Genomic DNA, 23,092 nt, shown 5'->3' with positions numbered 1-23,092 from the left:
GTACTAGTAGTAGTAGACTGGACTGTTGCTTAAAGTCTGTACTAGGAGTAGTAGACTGGACTGTTGGTTAAAGTCTGTACTAGGAGTAGTAGACTGGACTGTTGGTTAAAGTCTGTACTAGGAGTAGTAGACTGGACTGTTAGTCTGTACTAGGAGTAGTAGACTGGACTGTTGGTTAAAGTCTGTACTAGGAGTAGTAGACTGGACTGTTGGTTAAAGTCTGTACTAGGAGTAGTAGACTGGACTGTTGGTTAAAGTCTGTACTAGGAGTAGTAGACTGGACTGTTGGTTAAAGTCTGTACTAGGAGTACAGGACTCCCAATCACAGCTGGATGTGATACAGCCTGGATTTGAACCAGGGACTGTACTGACCCCTCTTGCACTGAGATGCAATGTCTTAGACCGCTGTGCCACTCGGGATCCCAATACTATATGATGACTGATACACAAGGCAAGACGTAGGATCGCTAATCAGAAGTCCTTACTGAAATGCAGTCCACATTTGGAATAGTGTCCTTGAGATATGCTAATGATGTCCTGCTTGGAGGGACGTCCTACTTAGTGACTAAGATCATTATGATGATACTCCACACAGCAGAAAGAGACCATTTGCTCATCAATACCGGATTCACTTTTAACTGTGTTACTAGGCAACAGGAACCTGCTGCTAGCCCCCCCAAACCACACACACACAAACAAACACAGACATGAGCACATAGCGAGACACACACAGACATAAATAGACATATAAGCTGAACATTTGACCGGCAGCATTTAAAATTGACCGGACCTATATGCGTTGGGTGAATAACCTGATTAGGGCGTCCACCCACGGTGCTCAGAATGACAGAAATCCCTTTTAGATGATGCTAATTCATATTAACAGTACATGCACGTCTAGGATGCAGCGACGTGCGGTAATTCTTACCTAATTCTGATGAGCGCTTTGAAGGTGTTTGAATGACTGTCCACATTAACTTTTCCTCAGACAACAAGACAAGTAACGAACATCAAAATCACTAGCCTGTCAATCTACTGTCCCCCATAGAAGAAAAAGTTGACCTATTCTATTAGTCAGGGGCGGCAGCTAGCCTAGTGGTTGAGTGTGTTGGGCCAGTAACTAAAAAGGTCACTGGTTTGAATCCCCGAAACGACTAGGAGAAAAATCTGTCGATGTGCCCTTGAGCAAGGCACTTCATTCTAACTGCTCTGGATAAGAGCGTCTGCTAAATGACTAAAACATCAGCTCGTCAAGAAAAATATTTCAAAACAAACTGTGGGATGATAGATCCCCAATTCATAGGTTTTTTCATTCTTCTTCTCCTGGACAATTGGACAGGAGGCAATTTTATTTATTGGCTTTTATATATATATATATATATATATATATATATATATATATATATATATATATATATATATATATATATATATATATATATATACACTGCTCAAAAAAATAAAGGGAACACTTAAACAACACAATGTAACTCCAAGTCAATCACACTTCTGTGAAATCAAACTGTCCACTTAGGAAGCAACACTGATTGACAATACATTTCACATGCTGTTGTGCAAATGGAATAGACAAAAGGTGGAAATTATAGGCAATTAGCAAGACACCCCCAAAAAAGGAGTGATTCTGCAGGTGGTGATCACAGACCACTTCTCAGTTCCTATGCTTCCTGGCTGATGTTTTGGTCACTTTTGAATGCTGGCGGTGCTTTCACTCTAGTGGTAGCATGAGACGGAGTCTACAACCCACACAAGTGGCTCAGGTAGTGGAGTTCATCCAGGATGGCACATCAATGCGAGCTGTGGCAAAAAGGTTTGTTGTGTCTGTCAGCGTAGTGTCCAGAGCATGGAGGCGCTACCAGGAGACAGGCCAGTACATCAGGAGACGTGGAGGAGGCCATAGGAGGGCAACAACCCAGCAGCAGGACCGCTACCTCCGCCTTTGTGCAAAGAGGTGCACTGCCAGAGCCCTGCAAAAGGACCTCCAGCAGGCCACAAATGTGCATGTGTCAGCATATGGTCTCACAAGGGGTCTGAGGATCTCATCTCGGTACCTAATGGCAGTCAGGCTACCTCTGGCGAGCACATGGAGGGCTGTGCGGCCCCACAAAGAAATGCCACCCCACACCATGACTGACCCACCGCCAAACCGGTCATGCTGGAGGATGTTGCAGGCAGCAGAACGTTCTCCACGTCGTCTCCAGACTCTGTCACGTCTGTCACATGTCCTCATGTGCTCAGTGTGAACCTGCTTTCATCTGTGAAGAGCACAGGGCACCAGTGGCGAATTTGCCAATCTTGGTGTTCTCTGGCAAATGCCAAACGTCCTGCACGGTGTTGGGCTGTAAGCACAACCCCCACCTGTGGACGTCGGGCCCTCATACCACCCTCATGGAGTCTGTTTCTGACCGTTTGAGCAGACACATGCACATTTGTGGCCTGCTGGAGGTCATTTTGCAGGGCTCTGGCAGTGCACCTCCTTGCACAAAGGCGGAGGTAGCTGTCATGCTGCTGGGTTGTTGCCCTCCTACGGCCTCCTCCACGTCTCCTGATGTACTGGCCTGTCTCCTGGTAGCGCCTCCATGCTCTGGACACTACGCTGACAGACACAGCAAACCTTTTTGCCACAGCTCGCATTGATGTGCCATCCTGGATGAACTGCACTACCTGAGCCACTTGTGTGGGTTGTAGACTCCGTCTCATGCTACCACTAGAATGAAAGCACCGCCAGCATTCAAAAGTGACCAAAACATCAGCCAGGAAGCATAGGAACTGAGAAGTGGTCTGTGGTCACCACCTGCAGAACCATTCCTTTTTTGGGGGTGTCTTACTAATTGCCTATAATTTCCACCTTTTGTCTATTCCATTTGCACAACAGCATGTGAAATTTATTGTCAATCAGTGTTGCTTCCTAAGTGGACAGTTTGATTTCACAGAAGTGTGATTGACTTGGAGTTACATTGTGTTGTTTAAGTGTTCCCTTTATTTTTTTGAGCAGTGTATATTTATAAATAAAATGTTGCAGGCCAAAAGCCGGCTATTACTGGAAAAAACCCTGGTATGCATGGTATGCAGGCACACACGGTCGCATGCACACACACAGCACAGCTCCTGGCTTTTATTTTTCAGAGAAGAAAAAAGACTGTTGCACAACGGGCAATCAAATGAGCATTAATCTCACCCCACAGAAAGATTACATCATCGTTTTGTCCATTAGACCCGTGTGTCGGTGTCTGTGGGGGGGTGTGTGTACTTTTAAATGAGCAGCCTTGTACTTATGCTGCCAGGCCAACACATGACACCAACCCTATTAGCATAATGGCTTTTTATTGAGCCAATGAGGTTGTGTGTGTGGTGTGGAGGGGGGAGGGGAGGGATTCTAGTGCAACTGACAGAATGAAGGCTAGTGGATGGATAATGGCTAGGACAGCAGTATGGAATAAAGGCTAGTGGATGGATAATGGCTAGGACAGCAGTATGGAATGAAGGCTAGTGGATGGATAATGGCTAGGACAGTAGCATGTAATGAAGGCTAGTGGATGGATAATGGCTAAGACAGCAGTATGGAATGAAGGCTAGTGGATGGATAATGGCTAGGACAGCAGCATGTAATGAAGGCTAGTGGATGGATAATGGCTAGTACAGCAGTACGGAATGAAGGCTAGTGGATGGATAATGGCTAGGACAGCAGTATGGAATGAAGGCTAGTGGACGGATAATGGCTAGGACAGCAGCATGTAATGAAGGCTAGTGGATGGATAATGGCTAGGACAGCAGTATGGAATGAAGGCTAGTGGATGGATAATGGCTAGGACAGCAGTATGGAATGAAGGCTAGTGGATGTATAATGGCTAGGACAGCAGCATGTAATGAAGGCTAGTGGATGGATAATGGCTAGGACAGCAGCATGTAATGAAGGCTAGTGGATGGATAATGGCTAGGACAGCAGTATGGAATGAAGGCTAGTGGATGGATAATGGCTAGGACAGCAGTATGGAATGAAGGCTAGTGGATGGATAATGGCTAGGACAGCAGTATGGAATGAAGGCTAGTGGATGGATAATGGCTAGGACAGCAGCATGTAATGAAGGCTAGTGGATGGATAATGGCTAGGACAGCAGTATGGGATGAAGGCTAGTGGATGGATAATGGCTAGGACAGCAGCATGTAATGAAGGCTAGTGGACGGATAATGGCTAGGACAGCAGTATGGAATGAAGGCTAGTGGATGGATAATGGCTAGGACAGCAGTATGGAATGAAGGCTAGTGGATGGATAATGGCTAGGACAGCAGTATGGAATGAAGGCTAGTGGATGGATAATGGCTAGGACAGCAGCATGTAATGAAGGCTAGTGGATGGATAATGGCTAGGACAGCAGCATGTAATGAAGGCTAGTGGATGGATAATGGCTAGGACAGCACCATGTAATGAAGGCTAGTGGATGGATAATGGCTAGGACAGCAGTATGGAATGAAGGCTAGTGGATGGATAATGGCTAGGACAGCAGCATGTAATGAAGGCTAGTGGATGGATAATGGCTAGGACAGCAGTATGGAATGAAGGCTAGTGGATGGATAATGGCTAGGACAGCAGTATGTAATGAAGGCTAGTGGATGGATAATGGCTAGGACAGCAGCATGTAATGAAGGCTAGTGGATGGATAATGGCTAGGACAGCAGCATGTAATGAAGGCTAGTGGATGGATAATGGCTAGGACAGCAGTATGGAATGAAGGCTAGTGGATGGATAATGGCTAGGACAGCAGCATGTAATGAAGGCTAGTGGATGGATAATGGCTAGGACAGCAGTATGGAATGAAGGCTAGTGGATGGATAATGGCTAGGACAGCAGTATGGAATGAAGGCTAGTGGATGGATAATGGCTAGGACAGCAGCATGGAATGAAGGCTAGTGGATGGATAATGGCTAGGACAGCAGTATGGAATGAAGGCTAGTGGATGGATAATGGCTAGGACAGCAGCATGTAATGAAGGCTAGTGGATGGATAATGGCTAGGACAGCAGTATGGAATGAAGGCTAGTGGATGGATAATGGCTAGGACAGCAGCATGTAATGAAGGCTAGTGGATGGATAATGGCTAGGACAGCAGTATGGAATGAAGGCTAGTGGATGGATAATGGCTAGGACAGCAGTATGGAATGAAGGCTAGTGGATGGATAATGGCTAGGACAGCAGCATGTAATGAAGGCTAGTGGATGGATAATGGCTAGGACAGCAGTATGGAATGAAGGCTAGTGGATGGATAATGGCTAGGACAGCAGTATGGAATGACGGCTAGTGGATGGATAATGGCTAGGACAGCAGCATGTAAATAAAGGCTTGGACTAGAGGTCGCCCAATTAATCGGAATGGCCGATTTCAAGTTGTCATAATCGGAAATCTGTATATTTTTTTTTTACACCTTTATTTACCTAAGCAAGTCAGTTAAGAACACATTCTTATTTTCAATGACGGCCTAGGAACGGTGGGTTAACTGCCTTGTTCAGGGGCAGAACGACAGATTTTTACCTTGTCAGCTCGAGGATTCAAACTAGTCCAACGCTCTAACCACCTGCCTCTCATTGCACTCCACGAGGAGCCTGCCTGTTACGGGAATGCAGTAAGAAGCCAGGGTAAGTTGCTAGCTAGCATTAAACTTATCTTATAAAAAACAATCAATCAATCACTAGTTAACTACACATGGATGATGATATTACTAGTTTATCTAGCGTGTCCTGCGTTGCGCATTCGCGAAAAAGGACTGTCGTTGCTCCAACGTGTACCTAACCATAAACATCGATGCCTTTCTTAAAATCAATAAACAAGTATATATTTTTTAAACCTGCATATTTAGTTAATATTGCCTGCTAACATGAATTTCTGTGTCACTTCCCTTGCAACAGAGTCAGCGTATATGCAGCAGTTTGGGCCGCCTGGCTCGTTGCGAACTGTGTGAAGACTATTTCTTCCTAACAAAGACAGCCAATTTCGCCAAACGGGGGATGATTTTAAAAAAGCGCATTTGCGAAAAAAGCACAATCGTTGCACGAATGTAACTAACCATAAACATCAATGCCTTTCTTAAAATCAATACACAAAAGTATATATTTTTTAAACCTGCATATTTAGCTAAAAGTATTCCAGTTTAGCAGGCAATATTAAGCGTCTGAAATTGTGTCACTTCTCTTGCGTTCATTGCACGCAGAGTCAGGGTATATGCAACAGTTTGTGCCGCCTGGCTCGTTGCGAACTAATTTGCAAGAATTTTACGTAATTATGACAACATTGAAGGGTGTGCAATGTTACAGGAATATTTAGACTTATGGATGCCACCCGTTAGATAAAATACAGAAAGGTTCCGTATTTCACTGAAATAATAAATGTTTTGTTTTCGAGATGATAGTTTCCGGATTCTACCATATTAATGACCTAAGGCTCGTATTTCTGTGTGTTATTATGTTATAATTAAGTCTATGATTTAATATTTGATAGAGCAGTCTGACTGAGCGTTGGTAGACACCAGCAGGCTCGTAAGCATTCATTCAAACAGCAATTTCATGTGTTTTGCCAGCAGCTCTTCGCAATGCTTCACGCTGTTTATGACTTCAAGCCTATCAACTCCCGAGATTAGGCTGGTGTAACCGATGTGAAATGGCTAACTAGTTAGCGGGGTGCACGCTAATAGCGTTTCAAACGTCACTCGCTCTGAGACTTGGAGTAGTTGTTCCCCTTGCTCTGCATGGGTAACGCTGCTTCGAGGGTGGCTGTTGTCGATGTGTTCCTGGTTCGAGCCCAGGTAGAAGCGAGGAGATGGACGGAAGCTATACTGTTACACTGGCAATAATAAAGTGCCTATAAGAACATCCAATAGTCAAAGGTATATGAAATACAAATCGTATAGAGAGAAATAGTCCTATAATTCCTATAATAACTACAACCTAAAACTTCTTACCTGGGAATATTGAAGACTCATGTTAAAAGGAACCACCAGCTTTCATATGTTCTCATGTTCTGAGCAAGGAACTTAAACGTTAGCTTTCTTACATGGCACAAATTGCACTTTGGCTTTCTTCTCCAACACTTTGTTTTTGCATTATTTAAACATGTTTCATTATTTATTTGAGGCTAAATTGACTTTATTGATGCATTATATTGAGTTAAAATAAGTGTTCATTCAGTATTGTTGTAATTGTCATTATTACAAATAAATAAAAAAGCGTCCGATTAATCGGTATCGGCTATTTTTGGTCCTCCAATAATAGGCGGCCCAAACTGTTGCACATACCCCGACTCCTCCAATAATCGATATCAGTATCGGCGTTTAAAAATCATAATCGGTCGACCTCTAGCTATGACAGCAGCATGTTATGCGCCATACAGGGATTCTGTTGTGCAGCAAACTCTACATTAAATCTATACGTAAGGTTTTCAGCATTCAGACTGATAGTAATATCTCCAAATTCATTGGACTGCAGGCTACATCATTCAGTAGAACAGTTCTAATGCAATAGCTTTAGGCTCATACCTCAAAAAAGCTATGGGAGTGGGTGTCCTGTCCTCCTTATAAACCATTGTAATGGAATCTCTCCCTTTCCCCCCCTCCCTCTCCTCGAACAACCTTTGCTCTGGCTCTGGGAAACCCCTAGCAACAAGGAACTCCAACAAGCAGGCCTTGGTTATTATGGGAGGCTGCAGACAGGCACTGGCTGTTGCTAGTGCTATGTGTTCGTGTGTTTGTGTGCGTGTCTGTGCGTTTCATCGGGGGTGGAGCATGGGCTGTGGGGAGAGGGAGGGAGTGGGTCCTTGCGAAGCTGGAAATATCCCGGACAGGTGAAGTCCTCCCTCAGTCTCGGCTCGCCACGGGTCAGGATCACACACCTGCTTATCCTCGGTCTACCGCGGCAACTACTGTTAGACTGCCTGCTTGTCCCTGTGTGGGTCCCAGAGTCTCCCCTAAGTGTGTCCCAGAGTCTCCCCTAAGTGTGTCCCAGAGTCACCCCTAAGTGTGTCCCAGAGTCACCCCTAAGTGTGTCCCAGAGTCTCCCCTAAGTGTGTCCCAGAGTCTCCCCTAAGTGTGTCCCAGAGTCTCCCCTAAGTGTGTCCCAGAGTCTCCCCTAAGTGTGTCCCAGAGTCTCCCCTAAGTGTGTCCCAGAGTCTCCCCTAAGTGTGTCCCAGTCTCCCCTAAGTGTGTCTCAGAGTCTACCCTAAGTGTGTCCCAGAGTCCCCACTAAGTGTGTCCCAGAGTCACCACTAAGTGTGTCCCAGAGTCACCCCTAAGTGTGTCCCAGAGTCCCCCCTAAGTGTGTCCCAGAGTCCCCCCTAAGTGTGTCCCAGAGTCACCCCTAAGTGTGTCCCAGAGTCACCCCTAAGTGTGTCCCAGAGTCACCCCTAAGTGTGTCCCAGAGTCACCCCTAAGTGTGTCCCAGAGTCACCCCTAAGTGTGTCCCAGAGTCACCCCTAAGTGTGTCCCAGAGTCACCCCTAAGTGTGTCCCAGAGTCACCCCTAAGTGTGTCCCAGAGTCACCCCTAAGTGTGTCCCTGGGTCACCCCTAAGTGTGTCCCTGGGTCACCCCTAAGTGTGTCCCTGAGTCACCCCTAAGTGTGTCCCTGAGTCACCCCTAAGTGTGTCCCTGAGTCACCCCTAAGTGTGTCCCTGAGTCACCCCTAAGTGTGTCCCTGAGTCACCCCTAAGTGTGTCCCTGAGTCACCCCTAAGTGTGTCCCTGAGTCACCCCTAAGTGTGTCCCTGAGTCACCCCTAAGTGTGTCCCTGAGTCACCCCTAAGTGTGTCCCTGAGTCACCCCTAAGTGTGTCCCTGAGTCACCCCTAAGTGTGTCCCTGAGTCACCCCTAAGTGTGTCCCTGAGTCACCCCTAAGTGTGTCCCTGAGTCACCCCTAAGTGTGTCCCTGAGTCACCCCTAAGTGTGTCCCCGAGTCACCCCTAAGTGTGTCCCTGAGTCACCCCTAAGTGTGTCCCTGAGTCACCCCTAAGTGTGTCCCTGGCTCCAGCAGAAAGCCTGGGAGAACTCCTCTGCGTGGTGTTAGTCTAATCTATATATGCTGTCTTTTTGTTGGGTTGCATTTGAGCGTATAAAGCTCTGTTATAATGTTGAATAGTCTGAGGAAATAGGTACCGCAAGCAGAGAGCGGAGGCGAGTGAGAATAGTTGCATTTTCTGATGTTGATGCCTGACAAGGAATGGCACTTAGTTAGTAAATCAAAGATACTTACAATGCGAGCACATTTCCAGGGGGTAACTTGCCTCATTTCCCTGAAGAGGAGAAACAGGAGGCAATAGGTGAGAAATACAGTAGACAATAGGTGAGACATACAGGAGGCAGAGGTGAGACATGTTTTGCATTATGAAAACAGAAATACTGGTCAAACATGGGAAACCATTGGGATACATTCATTATGATGTATTCTGTTCAGGTCTTTCAGACTGTACTGCAGAGGATATACTGCTAGCTTTTCCCAGTGCTACTATCTCAAAATGGAGGTTAATACACAATCCTTGTAATTGCATGTCAACCCTCCCAGGGACTAGAGCTACAACATGTGTTTGTGTTCATAAGGGCACACCATAGAAAAAGGTTTTACAACACACAAAAAAAGAAAAATGAGCATTTCCTATCATTCGTTATATTAGCATTTCCACAAAGCTCACTTCACACACACACACATCAACATGCAACAGCTACAGCTCAGTGACAACCCAAATGATTCCCAACGTGACCAACATTTTACATATCATACAACGGCCTGTCTCGTTAATACGGGGATGACTCGGGCAGATGGATAATCTCTCCTGGTTGTGTTAGGAGGTCAAAAGGAGGGCTAAAGACAACAGGCAAGCTAGCTAGTAATAAATGATATGCCATTTAGCAGCCGCTTTTATCCAAAGCGACTTACAGTCATTCGTGCATACATTTTACATATGGGTGGTCCCAGGAATCAAATCCTAAATCCTGGCATTGCAAGCACCATGCTCTACAAACTGAGCCATCAAATCAAAGTTTATTCGTCACGTACACAGTATTGCCGATGTTATCGCAGGTGCAGCAAAATGCTTATGTTTCTAGCTCCAACAGTGCAGTAATATCTAGCATAAAGTGCAATAGTCCCCCCCATCAGAATGAGAAACGTCCAGAATATAAATATATATGTACAGTAACTTCAGAAAGTATTCATACCCCTTGACTTTACACATTTTGTTGTGTTACAGCCTGAATTCAAAATTGATTAAATATGTTTGCAAATTGATTGAAAATGAAATACAGAAATATCTCATTTACATAAGTATTCACACCCCCGAAGCAATACTTTGTAGAAGCCCCTTTGGCGGGGAGATTACAGCTTTGAGTCAGTTTAGGTATGTCTGCATCAGCTTCGAGTCAGCTTAGGTATGTCTGCATCAGCTTTGAGTCAGCTTAGGTATGTCTGCATCAGCTTTGAGTCAGCTTAGGTATGTCTGCATCAGCTTTGAGTCAGCTTAGGTATGTCTGCATCAGCTTTGAGTCAGCTTAGGTATGTCTGCATCAGCTTTGAGTCAGCTTAGGTATGTCTGCATCAGCTTTGAGTCAGCTTAGGTATGTCTGCATCAGCTTTGAGTCAGCTTAGGTATGTCTGCATCAGCTTTGAGTCAGCTTAGGTATGTCTGCATCAGCTTTGAGTCAGCTTAGGTATGTCTGCATCAGCTTTGAGTCAGCTTAGGTATGTCTGCATCAGCTTTGAGTCAGCTTAGGTATGTCTGCATCAGCTTTGAGTCAGCTTAGGTATGTCTGCATCAGCTTTGAGTCAGCTTAGGTATGTCTGCATCAGCTTTGAGTCAGCTTAGGTATGTCTGCATCAGCTTTGAGTCAGTTTAGGTATGTCTGTATCAGCTTTGCACATCTGGATTTGGGGATTTTCTCCCATTCTTCCTTGCAGATTTTATCAAGCTCTGTTAAGTTAGATGGGGAGCAGTGGTAAACAGCAATCTTCAAGTCTTTCCACAGATTTTCAATGGGTACGATTTTGGGCTTTGGCTGGGCCACCAAAGGACTTTTACATTTTTGCTCTGAAGCCATTCCAGCGTTGCTTTCGCTGTATGCTTGGGGTCATTGTCCTGTTGGAACGTACATTTCTCGCCACAGTCTAAGGCTGTTTGCACTCTGAAGCAGATTCCCTTTAAGGATTTGCCTGTATTTGGCTCTATTTATTACTTACCAGTCTCCCAGTCCCTGCCACTGAAAAGCATTCCCATAGCACAATGCTGCCATCACCATGCTTCACAGTAGGGATGTTGTTAAGACAGATGATGGGCTGTGCCTGCTTTTCTCCACACATTGCGCTTTGCATTCTGGTCAAAGAGTTTTAAAAAATGATCATGCCACAGAAACTTTTGCCTTACGTCTTACACGTACGTGCCTTTTGCAAAGTCCAGGCGTGCTGTTATGTGACTTTTTCCTCAGGAGTGGCTTCCGTCTTGCCAACTCTCCCAAAAAGCCCAGATTGGTGAAGTGTTGTAGAGACTTGTCTTTCTGGAAGGTTCTCCCATCTCAGCCAAGGAACTCTGTAGTTCTGTCAGAGTGGTCATTGGGTTCTTGGTCAGCTCCCTTACTAAGGTCCTCCTTGCCCTGTTGCTTTGTTTGCCCAGATGACCAGCTCTAGACAGAGTCTAGGTAGTTCCATATGTTTTCAATATCCCAGTGATGGAGACCACTGTGCTCTTGGAAACTTTCAACACTCTAGAAATTGTTCGATACCTTTCCCCAGATATATGCCTCATCACACTTCTACTTCGGGGATGTATGGACAGTTCCTTAGACTTCATGGTATAGTTTATGCTCTAACATGTCAACTGTATAGGCCTCTTTTTGTTTATGTTTCTTTACATAACAATTTTTTCCGTTTTGATCTGAATGATAATTTCTCTGTATGTATTTCAGACTTTTTTTTTTTGTTGAGTGGCAGCTCACAGGGTACATGTTATATAAACTGAATAAATGAATTGAAATTGTACCGGTAAACCCCCCAACAAAAAACATTTTTTTTTTTTTTTTACTTGGTCCCAGAAAATATACACTGAGTTTACAAAACATTAGATAACACCTGCTCTTTCCATGACATAGACTGACCAGGTGAATCCAGGTGAAAGCTGTGATCCCTTATTGTTGTCACTAGATGTCACTAAATCCATGTCAATCAGTGTAGATGAAGGGGAGGAGACAAGGCTTGAAAACCTTTCTTTAACCTGAGACAATTGAGACATGTATTGTCTTGCCCATTCAGAGGGTGAATGGGCAAGACAAAAGACAAATGTATACACTGTTAATATAAATGCATTCCAGGTGACTACCTCATTTTATTTATTTATTTTAACCTTTATTTAACTCGGCAAGTCAGTTAAGAACAAATTCTTGTTTACAATGACGGCCTTCACCGGCCAAACCCGGACGACGCTGGGCCAATTGTTCGCCGCCCTATGGGACTCCCAATCATGGCTGGATGTGATACAGCCTGGATTCAAACCAGGGTCTGTAGTGACAACTCTAGCACTGAGATGCAGTATCTTAGACCGCTGAACCAGGGTCTGTAGTGACGCCTCAAGCACTGAAATGCAGTGTCTTAGACCGCTGAACCAGGGTCTGTAGTGACTCCTCTAGCACTGAGATGCAGTGTCTTAGACCGCTGAACCAGGGTCTGTAGTGACGCCTCAAGCACTGAAATGCAGTGTCTTAGACCGCTGAACCAGGGTCTGTAGTGACGCCCCTCTGAACCAGGGTGTCTGTAGTGACTCCTCTAGCACTGAGATGCAGTGCCTTAGACCGCTGAACCAGGGTCTGTAGTGACTCCTCTAGCACTGAGATGCAGTGCCTTAGACTGCTGAACCAGGGTCTGTAGTGACTCCTCAAGCACTGAGATGCAGTGCCTTAGACCTCTGAACCAGGGTCTGTAGTGACTCCTCCAGCACTGAGATGTAGTGTCTTAGACCGCTGAACCAGGGTCTGTAGTGACGCCTCTAGCACTGAGATGAAATGCCTTAGACCGCTGAACCAGGGTCTGTAGTGACGCCTCTAGCACTGAGATGAAATGCCTTAGACCGCTGAACCAGGGTCTGTAGTGACTCCTCTAGCACTGAGATGCAGTGTCTTAGACCTCTGAACCAGGGTCTGTAGTGACTCCTCTAGCACCGAGATGCAGTGCATCAGACCTCTGAACCAGGGTCTGTAGTGACTCCTCCAGCACTGAGATGAAATGCCTTAGACCGCTGAACCAGGGTCTGTAGTGACGCCCCTCTGAACCAGGGTGTCTGTAGTGACTCCTCCAGCACTGAGATGAAATGCCTTAGACCGCTGAACCAGGGTCTGTAGTGACGCCCCTCTGAACCAGGGTATCTGTAGTGACTCCTCTAGCACTGAGATGCAGTGCCTTAGACCGCTGAACCAGGGTCTGTAGTGACGCCTCTAGCACTGAGATGCAGTGCATCAGACCTCTGAACCAAGGTGTCTGTAGTGACTCCTCTAGCACTGAAATGCAGTGCCTTAGACCGCTGAACCAGGGTCTGTAGTGACGCCTCTAGCACTGAGATGCAGTGCATCAGACCTCTGAACCAAGGTGTCTGTAGTGACTCCTCTAGCACTGAAATGCAGTGCCTTAGACCGCTGAACCAGGGTCTGTAGTGACGCCCCTCTGAACCAGGGTCTGTAGTAACTCCTCTAGCACTGAGAGGCAGTGCCTTAGACCTCTGAACCAGGGTCTGTAGTGACTCCTCCAGCACTGAGATGAAATGCCTTAGACCGCTGAACCAGGGTCTGTAGTGACGCCCCTCTGAACCAGGGTGTCTGTAGTGACTCCTCTAGCACTGAGATGAAATGCCTTAGACCGCTGAACCAGGGTCTGTAGTGACTCCTCTAGCACTGAGATGCAGTGCATCAGACCGCTGAACCAGGGTCTGTAGTGACGCCTCTAGCACTGAGATGCAGTGCCTTAGACCGCTGAACCAGGGTCTGTAGTGACTCCTCTAGCACTGAGATGCAGTGTCTTAGACCGCTGAACCAGGGTCTGTAGTGACGCCCCTCTGAACCAGGGTCTGTAGTGACTCCTCTAGCACTGAGATGCAGTGCCTTAGACCGCTGAACCAGGGTGTCTGTAGTGACGCCTCTAGCACTGAGAGGCAGTGCCTTAGACCTCTGAACCAGGGTCTGTAGTGACTCCTCTAGCACTGAAATGCAGTGCCTCAGACCGCTGAACCAGGGTCTGTAGTGACGCCCCTCTGAACCAGGGTCTGTAGTGACTCCTCTAGCACTGAGATGCAGTGCCTCAGACCGCTGAACCAGGGTCTGTAGTGACGCCCCTCTGAACCAGGGTCTGTAGTGACTCCTCTAGCACTGAGATGCAGTGCATCAGACCGCTGAACCAGGGTCTGTAGTGACTCCTCTAGCACTGAGATGCAGTGTCTTAGACCTCTGAACCAGGGTCTGTAGTGACGCCTCTAGCACTGAGATGCAGTGCCTTAGACCACTGCGCCACTCAGGAGCCCATGAAGCTGGTTGAGAGAATGCCAAGAGTGTGCAAAGCTGTCATCAAGGCAAAGGGTGGCTACTTAGAAGAATCTCAAATATATATTTTGATTTATTTAACACTTTTTTGGTTACTACATGATTCCATGTGAGTTATTTCATAGTTTCTACGTCTTCACTATTATTCTAAAATGTAGAAAATAGTCAAAATAAATAAAAAAACCTGGAATGAGTAGGTGTGTCCAAGCTTTTGACTGGTACTGTATATACACAGAGTATACCAAACATTAGGAGCACTCTACAAGATGTCGAAATCGTTCCACAGGGATGCTGGCCCATGTTGACTCCAATACTTCCCAGAGTTGTCAATTTGACTAGATGTCTTGTGGATGGTGGACCATTCTTGATACACACGGGAAACTGTTGAGCGTGAAAAACCCAGCAGCGTTACAGTTCTTGACACAAACCAGTGCGCCTGGCACCTATTACCATACCCTGTTCAAAAAGGCACTTAAATCTTTTGTCTTGCCCATTCACCCTCTGAATGGCACACATACACAATCAATGTCAACTGTTTCAAGGCTTAAAAATCCTTCTTTAACCTGCATCCTCCCGTTCATCTACACTGATTGTAAGTACACCATTTTCAGGGACCACTTTTGTCTCGTGAGCGTTACTTTCAGAACTACTGGCTAGAAAGTATACAAAAGTACCGGAGAATCTCTTTAAAACGCATGGAAGTATTTTGGGGTATTTGAAAATACACTGTGTTTTTGAGTGTTTTCAAATACATGCCAAATGTCTTTAAAATAACCTAAATAGTATGTGAACCCTGGTCTGGTACTGTGTCTACAAGTCACCCTAAATAGTATTTGAACCCAGGTCTGGTAGTGTGTGTGTGTGTGTGTGTGTGTGTGTGTGTGTGTGTGTGTGTGTGTGTGTGTGTGTGTGTGTGTGTGTGTGTGTGTGTGTGTGTGTGTGTGTGTGTGTGTGTGTGTGTGTGTGTGTGTGTGTGTGTGTGTGTGTGTGTGTGTGTGTGTGTGTGTGTGTGTGCAGAGTAGAGGTCGACCGATTATGATTTTTCAACTCCGATAGCAATTTTTTTTTTTTTACATTTATTTGTAATTATGACAATTAAAACAATACTGATTAAACACTTAATAAACACTTCAATTTGGTTTAAATAATGCAAAAACAGAGTGTTGGAGAAGAAAGTAAAAGTGCAATTTGTACCATGTAAGAAAGCTAACGTTTAAGATCCTTGCTCAGAACATGAGAACACATGAAAGCTGGTGGTTCCTTTTAACATGAGTCTTCAATATTCCCAGGTAAGAAGTTTTAGGTTGTAGTTATTATAGGAATTATAGGACTATTTCTCTCTATACCATTTGTATTTCATTAACCTTTGACTATTGGATGTTCTTATAGGCACTTTAGTATTGCCAGTGTAACAGTATAGCTTCCGTCCCTCTCCTCGCCGCTACCTGGGCTCGAACCAGGAACACATCGACAACAGCCACCCTCGAAGCAGCGTTACCCATGCAGAGCAAGGGGAACAACTACTCCAAGTCTCAGAGCGAGTGGCGTTTGAAACGCTATTAGCGCGCACCCCGCTAACTAGCTAGCCATTTCACATCGGTTACACCAGCCTAATCTCGGGAGTTGATAGGCTTGAAGTCATAAACAGCGCAATGCTTGAAGCATTGCGAAGAGCTGCTGACAAAACACATGAAATTGCTGTTTGAATGAATGCTTACGAGCATGCTGGTGCCTACCATCGCTCAGTCAGACTGCTCTATCAAATCATAGACTTAATTATAACATAATAACACACAGAAATACGAGCCTTTGGTCATTAATATGGTCGAATCCGGAAACTATCATCTCGAAAACAAGACGTTTATTCTTTCAGTGAAATTCGGAACCGTTCCGTATTTTATCTAACGGGTGGCATCCCTAAGTCTAAATATTCCTGTTACATTGCACAACCTTCAATGTTATGTCATAATTACGTAAAATTCTGACAAATTAGGCGGCTCAAACTGTTGCATATACACTGACTCTGCGTGCAATGAACGCAAGAGAAGTGACACAATTTCACCTGGTTAATATTGCCTGCTAACCTGGATTTCTTTTAGCTAAATATGCAGGTTTAAAAATATATACTTCTGTGTATTGATTTTAAGAAAGGCATTGATGTTTATGGTTAGGTACACATTGGAGCAACGATACGCTCCGCATCGATTATATGCAACGCAGGACACGCTAGATAAACTAGTAATATCATCAACCATGTGTAGTTAACTAGTGATTATGATTGATTGTTTTTTATAAGATACGTTTAATGCTAGCTAGCAACTTACCTTGGCTTCTACTGCATTCGCTTAACAGGCAGGCTCCTCAAGGAGTGCAATGTAATCAGGTGGTTAGAGCGTTGGACTAGTTAACTGTAAGGTTGCAAGATTGAATCCCCCGAGCTGACAAGGTAAAAATCTGTCGTTCTGCCCCTGAACGAGGCAGTTAACCCACCATTCCTAGGCCGTCATTGAAAATAAGAATGTGTTCCTAACTGACTTGCCTAGTTAAATAAAGATTAAATAAAGGTGTAAAAAAAAAATATATATATAATAAAAATTAAAAAATTAAAAAATTATTTATATATATATATATATATATATATATATATATATATATATATATATATATATATATATATATATATATAGAGAGAGAGATAGAGATTTTTTTTTTTTTTTTTTTTTTTTTTTTTTTTTTAAATCGGCCAAATCATACCGATTTCCGATTGTTATGACAACTTGAAAACGTCCCTAATTAAATCGGCCATTCCGATTAATCGGTCGACCTCTAGTGCAGAGCCTCTGGTGTGAAATCTGTCACAAACGCAGCAGAACTGCTCATTGGTGTACATTCCACCCATTTAAAACACAGCAGGCTTTGATCTGATTTGTTACAATGTGGGGCAGAATTCCTCAGATAGTCTGAATGACTATCTACTTTCTATTATAAATAACGGCAGAACAAGCAAAAGGAATGGCAAATAAGACTGGCTGCACAGCCTATGTAACACTTCTACATCTGGAGAGAAAGGTGACAGAGCTAGAGAGGTGTTTGTCAGACCATGTGACGTTCTGAAAATCAGTCTGTATTGTCCGAACAGCTTACAACCTATTATGACCCTCTATGGAAAGACGAGACACTCACGATGGTGTTCTCCGTTTTGCTCTATGACCTCAAGTGGCAGGAAACTCATCTGAATTCGGTACAGCCGATCTGTGTCTGTAGCATCCAAACGGTCCGGGCTAAACTATAATATGACCCCCTAATATGACCCCCTAATATGACCCCCTAATATGACCCCCTAATATGACCCCCTAATATGACCCCCTCTGTGCAAAGGTGAGACTCTCATGAACATGTACTGTACATGTTTTGCTCTAGGATGATCACAGGCCTCACAAAACTTGTCTGAAGCTCCGCCGGTACCAGTTGAAAAAATGAATGGAAGTACAGTATATATGTACAGTATTTATGGGGACAGTTTAATGCCAAAAATATGGGGTTAAATACATGTTAAAAAAAAAAAAAATCCTGATCTTTCTTATTTCTCTCAGATATAGGAGAGACACTTCAGAACAAACTTCCTTTTGATATTTTCTGGGTTACTATCTATCTATTGTTCCATGCGTTTGAATAGGCATGTTTTTTTAATCAAATCATTTTTTTGCAATTTTTTATTTTTTACTTCCAGGGGTCTTAAAATAAAAACAATTTGCTAAATGATCCTTGGTATGACCTTCTTAAAACAATTCCATGTAGTTTCGTACCTTCTTAAAACAATTCCGCATAGCTTAGTAGAACCCCCCTCCCCTGGCTTAGACACGGCTTGGACTCTGATTGGTTAAATGAACATGTTGGGTAAAAAGGCAAACTTGTCTCCATCATTCATTGAATCAGATGCCTCATAACAAAACCCACTGATATTGCCAACTACTTTAATGATTTATTAATTGTGAAGATTAGCTAACTTAGGCATAACATGCCAACAACAAATTCTGAACCTACACCTCCATGCATAACTGACCAAATTATAAAAGACAAATATTGTAATTTCTATTCCGTAAAGTGAATGTGGACGAGGTGAAAAAAATGTGTGCTGTCTATCAACAATGACAAGCCGCCTCGGTCTGACAACTTCGGTGAAAAATTACTGAGGATGATAGCGGACGATATTGCCACTTGTTACGTATACGCCGGGAGTCAGGAAGCAGGTGCAGAAGGTGAGTTTAAGAATGAATAAATGCAGATAAACAAAACATAAGACGCGTACAGAATGTGAATCAAAACAAAACTACCTAGTGACTAATGGCTACTGAGGGCTAAATAAAGGGGGAGTAATCAAGGAAATAATTATGTTCAGGTGTGCGTAATGATGGTGAACAGGTGTGCGTAATGATGTTTGACAGGGCCGGTGGTTAGTAGACCGGCGACGTCGAGCGCCGGAGCGGGAGTAGGCATGACACCACTCCTATTAGCCATCTCTTTAATCTAAGCCTACAGGGAAAGTGTGTGCCCTCAGGCCTGGAGGGAAGCAAAAGTCCTTCCACTACCTAAGAACAGCAAAGCCCCCTTTACTGGCTCAAACAGCCGACCAATCAGCCTGTTACCAACACTTTTGGACAAAATTGTGTTTGACCAGTTACAATGCTTTTTCACGGTAAACAAATAAAAAAACAGACTTACAGCATGCTTATAGTGAAGGGTATTCAACATATACTGTGCTTACACAAATGACTGATGATTGGCTGAGAGAAGATTGTGGGAGCTGTTTTGTTAGACTTCAGTGCAGCTTTTGACATTAACGATCAAAATCGTTTGCGTAATGGCTTTACATCCCATGTTATATCGTGGATTGAGAGTTACCTGTCTAACAGAACACAGAGGGTGTTCTTTAATGGAATCCTCTCCAACATAATCCAGGTAGAGTCAGGCATTCCCCAGGGCAGCTATCTAGGCCCCTTTGTTTTTTAAAATCTTTACTAAATGTCATGTCACTGGCACTGAGTAAAGTCTGTGTGTCTATGTATGCTGATGACTCAACACTATACACATCAGTTACCACAGCAAATGAAATCACTGCCACCCTTAACAAAGGGCTGCAGTCAGTTTCAGAATGGGTGTCAAGAAATAAGCTAGTCCTAAATATTTCAAAAACTAAAAGCATTGTATTTGGGACAAATCATTAACTAAACCCTAAACCTCAACTAAGTCTTGTAATGAATAATGTGGCAATTGAGCAAGTTGAGGAGACTAAACTGCTTGGTGTAACCCTGGATTGTAAACTGTCATGGTCAAAACATACTGATGCAACGGTAGCTAAGATAGGGAGAGGTCTGTCCATAATAAAGTGTTACTCTGCTTTCTTGACACCGCTATCAACAAAACAAGCCCTACAGGCCCTAGTTTTGTCATACCTGGACTACTGTCCAGTCATATGGTCAAGTGTCACAAAGAGGGACATAGGCAAATTGTAATTGGCCTACAACAGAGCAGCACAGTTTACCCTTAAAATGTACACGGAGAGCTAACATTAATAATATGCATGTCAATCTCTCCTAGCTCAAAGTAGAGGAGAGATTGACTTCCTCACTACTATTGACATGTTGAAAGCTGTCCGTTTAAACTACTAGCACACAGCTCAGACACTCATGAATAACCCACAAGACATGTCACAAGAGGTCTCTTCACAATCCCCAAGGCCAGAACAGACCACGGGAAACACATAGTACTACATAGAGCCTTGACAACATGGAACTCCATTCCACATCATGTAACTCAGTCAAGCAGTAAAATCAGTTATTAAGAAAAAGATCAAACTAGACCTTATGTAACAGCGTGGACTGTGGAGACACACACACACACATGCTAACACACACACACATTTTACACACAGGTACCTATGGATTTTGTATTGTAGATGTGTTGTAGTAGTGTGTAATAATGTGTTGTGAAGTGTAATGTTTTAACTGTATGTAAATTGCCTTAACGCACACACACACACACACACATACACACACACACACAAGGTGTTCCCTCTGAGAAGCAGTGTTACCTCCAGTCTAAACCTGCTAAGGTATTTTAAGCAGTGAAGAGCAAGAGGCTACATGGGATTAAACTATTAGAATTTGACTTTCCCTTTTCTCAGAACAACACAACGCTAACTTGGCTACTTCCCTGGTGTTACATACATACATACATACATACATACATACATACATACATACATACCACTTTGTCATAAGGACAGCATCAATCCCATTCGAAAGACGTGGCGATGCACGCAACTAGGCCTGTTTTCAAAATAAAGGTTTACATCCGTTAATAAAAGAGAGCTTTTTTAGGATGTATAGAATTATGTGGAATGTTAGTTTAGCCAAAGGAGGTAAGGTCAGTCTCATTCCAAGACATGTGGCAAAGAATGATGTAACTATTTTCTAAATAAAGGTCTGTTTATAAAAGGCCCCAGGGCGTATGTAGCCCACACTGGTCAAATAAATACAGGTTGAGTGAGGTAAGGATTTAGGCCTACAGGAAAGGAGATTGGGAGTGTTTAGGATTATAGAGTTACTAAGTTTAGGCCTCAGGTCAACTCTCTGGCATTTGGTTGTTTCAGAAGTAACACATCTTCTGTGTCAGAAGTAACACATCTTCTGTGTCAGAAGTAACACATCTTCTGTGTCAGAAGTAACACATCTTCTGTGTCAGAAATAACGCAGCTGGTAGTGTCAGAAATAACGCAGCTGGTAGTGTCAGAAATAACGCAGCTGGTAGTGTCAGAAATAACGCAGCTGGTTGTGTTAGAAGTAACACATCTGTGTCAGAATTTTTTATTTTACTATGCAAGTCAGTTAAAAACAAATTCTTATTTTCAATGACGGCCAAGGAACAGTGGGTTAACTGCCTTGTTCAGGGGCAGAACGACAGATTTTTACCTTGTCAGCTCAGGGATTCATTCTTGCAACCTTTCGGTTACTAGTTCAACGCTCTAACCACTAGGCTACGCGGCTGGTTGTGTCAGAAATAACATGGCTGGTTGTTTTGTTTTTCCTCTCATCGATAAACAAGTTGCGTTAATTAAGCTCACATCTTAATATGCCGCTTAAAATGTAAATGAAGCCTCTCAGAGGGCAGAGTTATGGAGAGGGGGACAGAGAAAGAGACAGCTGGAGAGAGAGCGAGAGAAGGATTGATAGAGCGAGAGATGGGAGAGAGCGAGCGATGGAGAACGATCGAGACAGAGAAAGAGAGAGAGAAAGAGGCAGCTGGAGAGAGAGCGAGAGAGGGATTGATAGAGCGAGAGATGGGAGAGAGCGAGAGATGGAGAACGATCGAGACAGAGAAAGAGAGAGAGAAAGAGGCAGCTGGAGAGAGAGCGAGAGAGGGATTGATAGAGCGAGAGATGGGAGAGAGCGAGCGATGGAGAACGATCGAGACAGAGAAAGAGAGAGAGAAAGAGGCAGCTGGAGAGAGAGCGAGAGAGGGATTGATAGAGCGAGAGATGGGAGAGAGCGAGCGATGGAGAACGATCGAGACAGAGAAAGAGAGAGAGAAAGAGGCAGCTGGAGAGAGCGAGAGAAGGATTGATAGAGCGAGAGATGGGAGAGAGCGAGCGATGGAGAACGATCGAGACAGAGAAAGAGAGAGAGAAAGAGGCAGCTGGAGAGAGAGCGAGAGAGGGATTGATAGAGCGAGAGATGGGAGAGAGCGAGAGATGGAGAACGATCGAGACAGAGAAAGAGAGAGAGAAAGAGGCAGCTGGAGAGAGAGCGAGAGATGGAGAACGATCGAGACAGAGAAAGAGAGAGCCACCGATTGTGTTTTCTCATCAATAATGTATGTGTCATTCAGAATCAATTAGCACACAGCACAAAACACACGTATTGCATGATTAACAACCTGGCAGCACTGTTGGTTCAGCTGATGGGATCTCTCCAGCAAACAAAGCCTAGCTAATCAGAAGAGATAGCTATCTGGATGAAGGGAACCAATAGGGAGAGCATGTGTGTCTGGTCTAACTCTCCTTGTTATTTCTATGCCAGTCCAAACAAGCAGGAGTCGTGTCATCCAAATCACAATCAGGCCTTCACAACGAACGCCAAAATAAAATCTCCCGTTTTGACCGTATCTCATATAGTATTGTATATTACACATTGCAATTATAAGATAATATTGTAAATAGATGCAGGGCCAACTTCCATATATAATTAGCGCCATTAACACTCACCACCTGGCCTGACATCCGACATTACATACGTCAAAGGTCTGTGCAGTACACACAGGAAATGTATTTAAACAGATGACATGTTAGACTAACTAATGCAGAGAGCATGTATATTGATTAGACTGATTTTCAAGCACTTCTTTGGGGGGGTTGGAAGTTGAAACTAAGTCTGCGTTTACACAGGCAGCCCAATTATGATATTTTGCCCAAATATTGGCAAAAAACCCTGATCTGATTGGTAAAAAGACCATTTAGTTGAAGATGATCAGAGTTGG

General features: G+C 44.0%; 1 protein-coding gene across 1 annotated transcript in view; it reads right to left on the bottom strand.

The window, feature by feature from the left end:
- Positions 1-23,092, bottom strand: part of LOC129814797 (calcineurin subunit B type 1-like) — a 40,983-nt gene that overhangs the window by 9,514 nt on the left and 8,377 nt on the right. The window contains exon 2 of the mRNA XM_055867958.1: positions 9,246-9,285. Within this exon, the coding sequence (XP_055723933.1) occupies positions 9,246-9,285 (40 nt within the window). The remainder of the gene's footprint in view (positions 1-9,245; positions 9,286-23,092) is intronic.

The sequence above is a fragment of the Salvelinus fontinalis genome, chromosome 1, assembly GCF_029448725.1.
Source record: "Salvelinus fontinalis isolate EN_2023a chromosome 1, ASM2944872v1, whole genome shotgun sequence".
NCBI lineage: Eukaryota > Metazoa > Chordata > Actinopteri > Salmoniformes > Salmonidae > Salvelinus > Salvelinus fontinalis.
The sequence above is the reverse complement of the archived record's forward strand: the minus strand, read 5'-3'. Positions and strand labels throughout refer to the sequence as shown.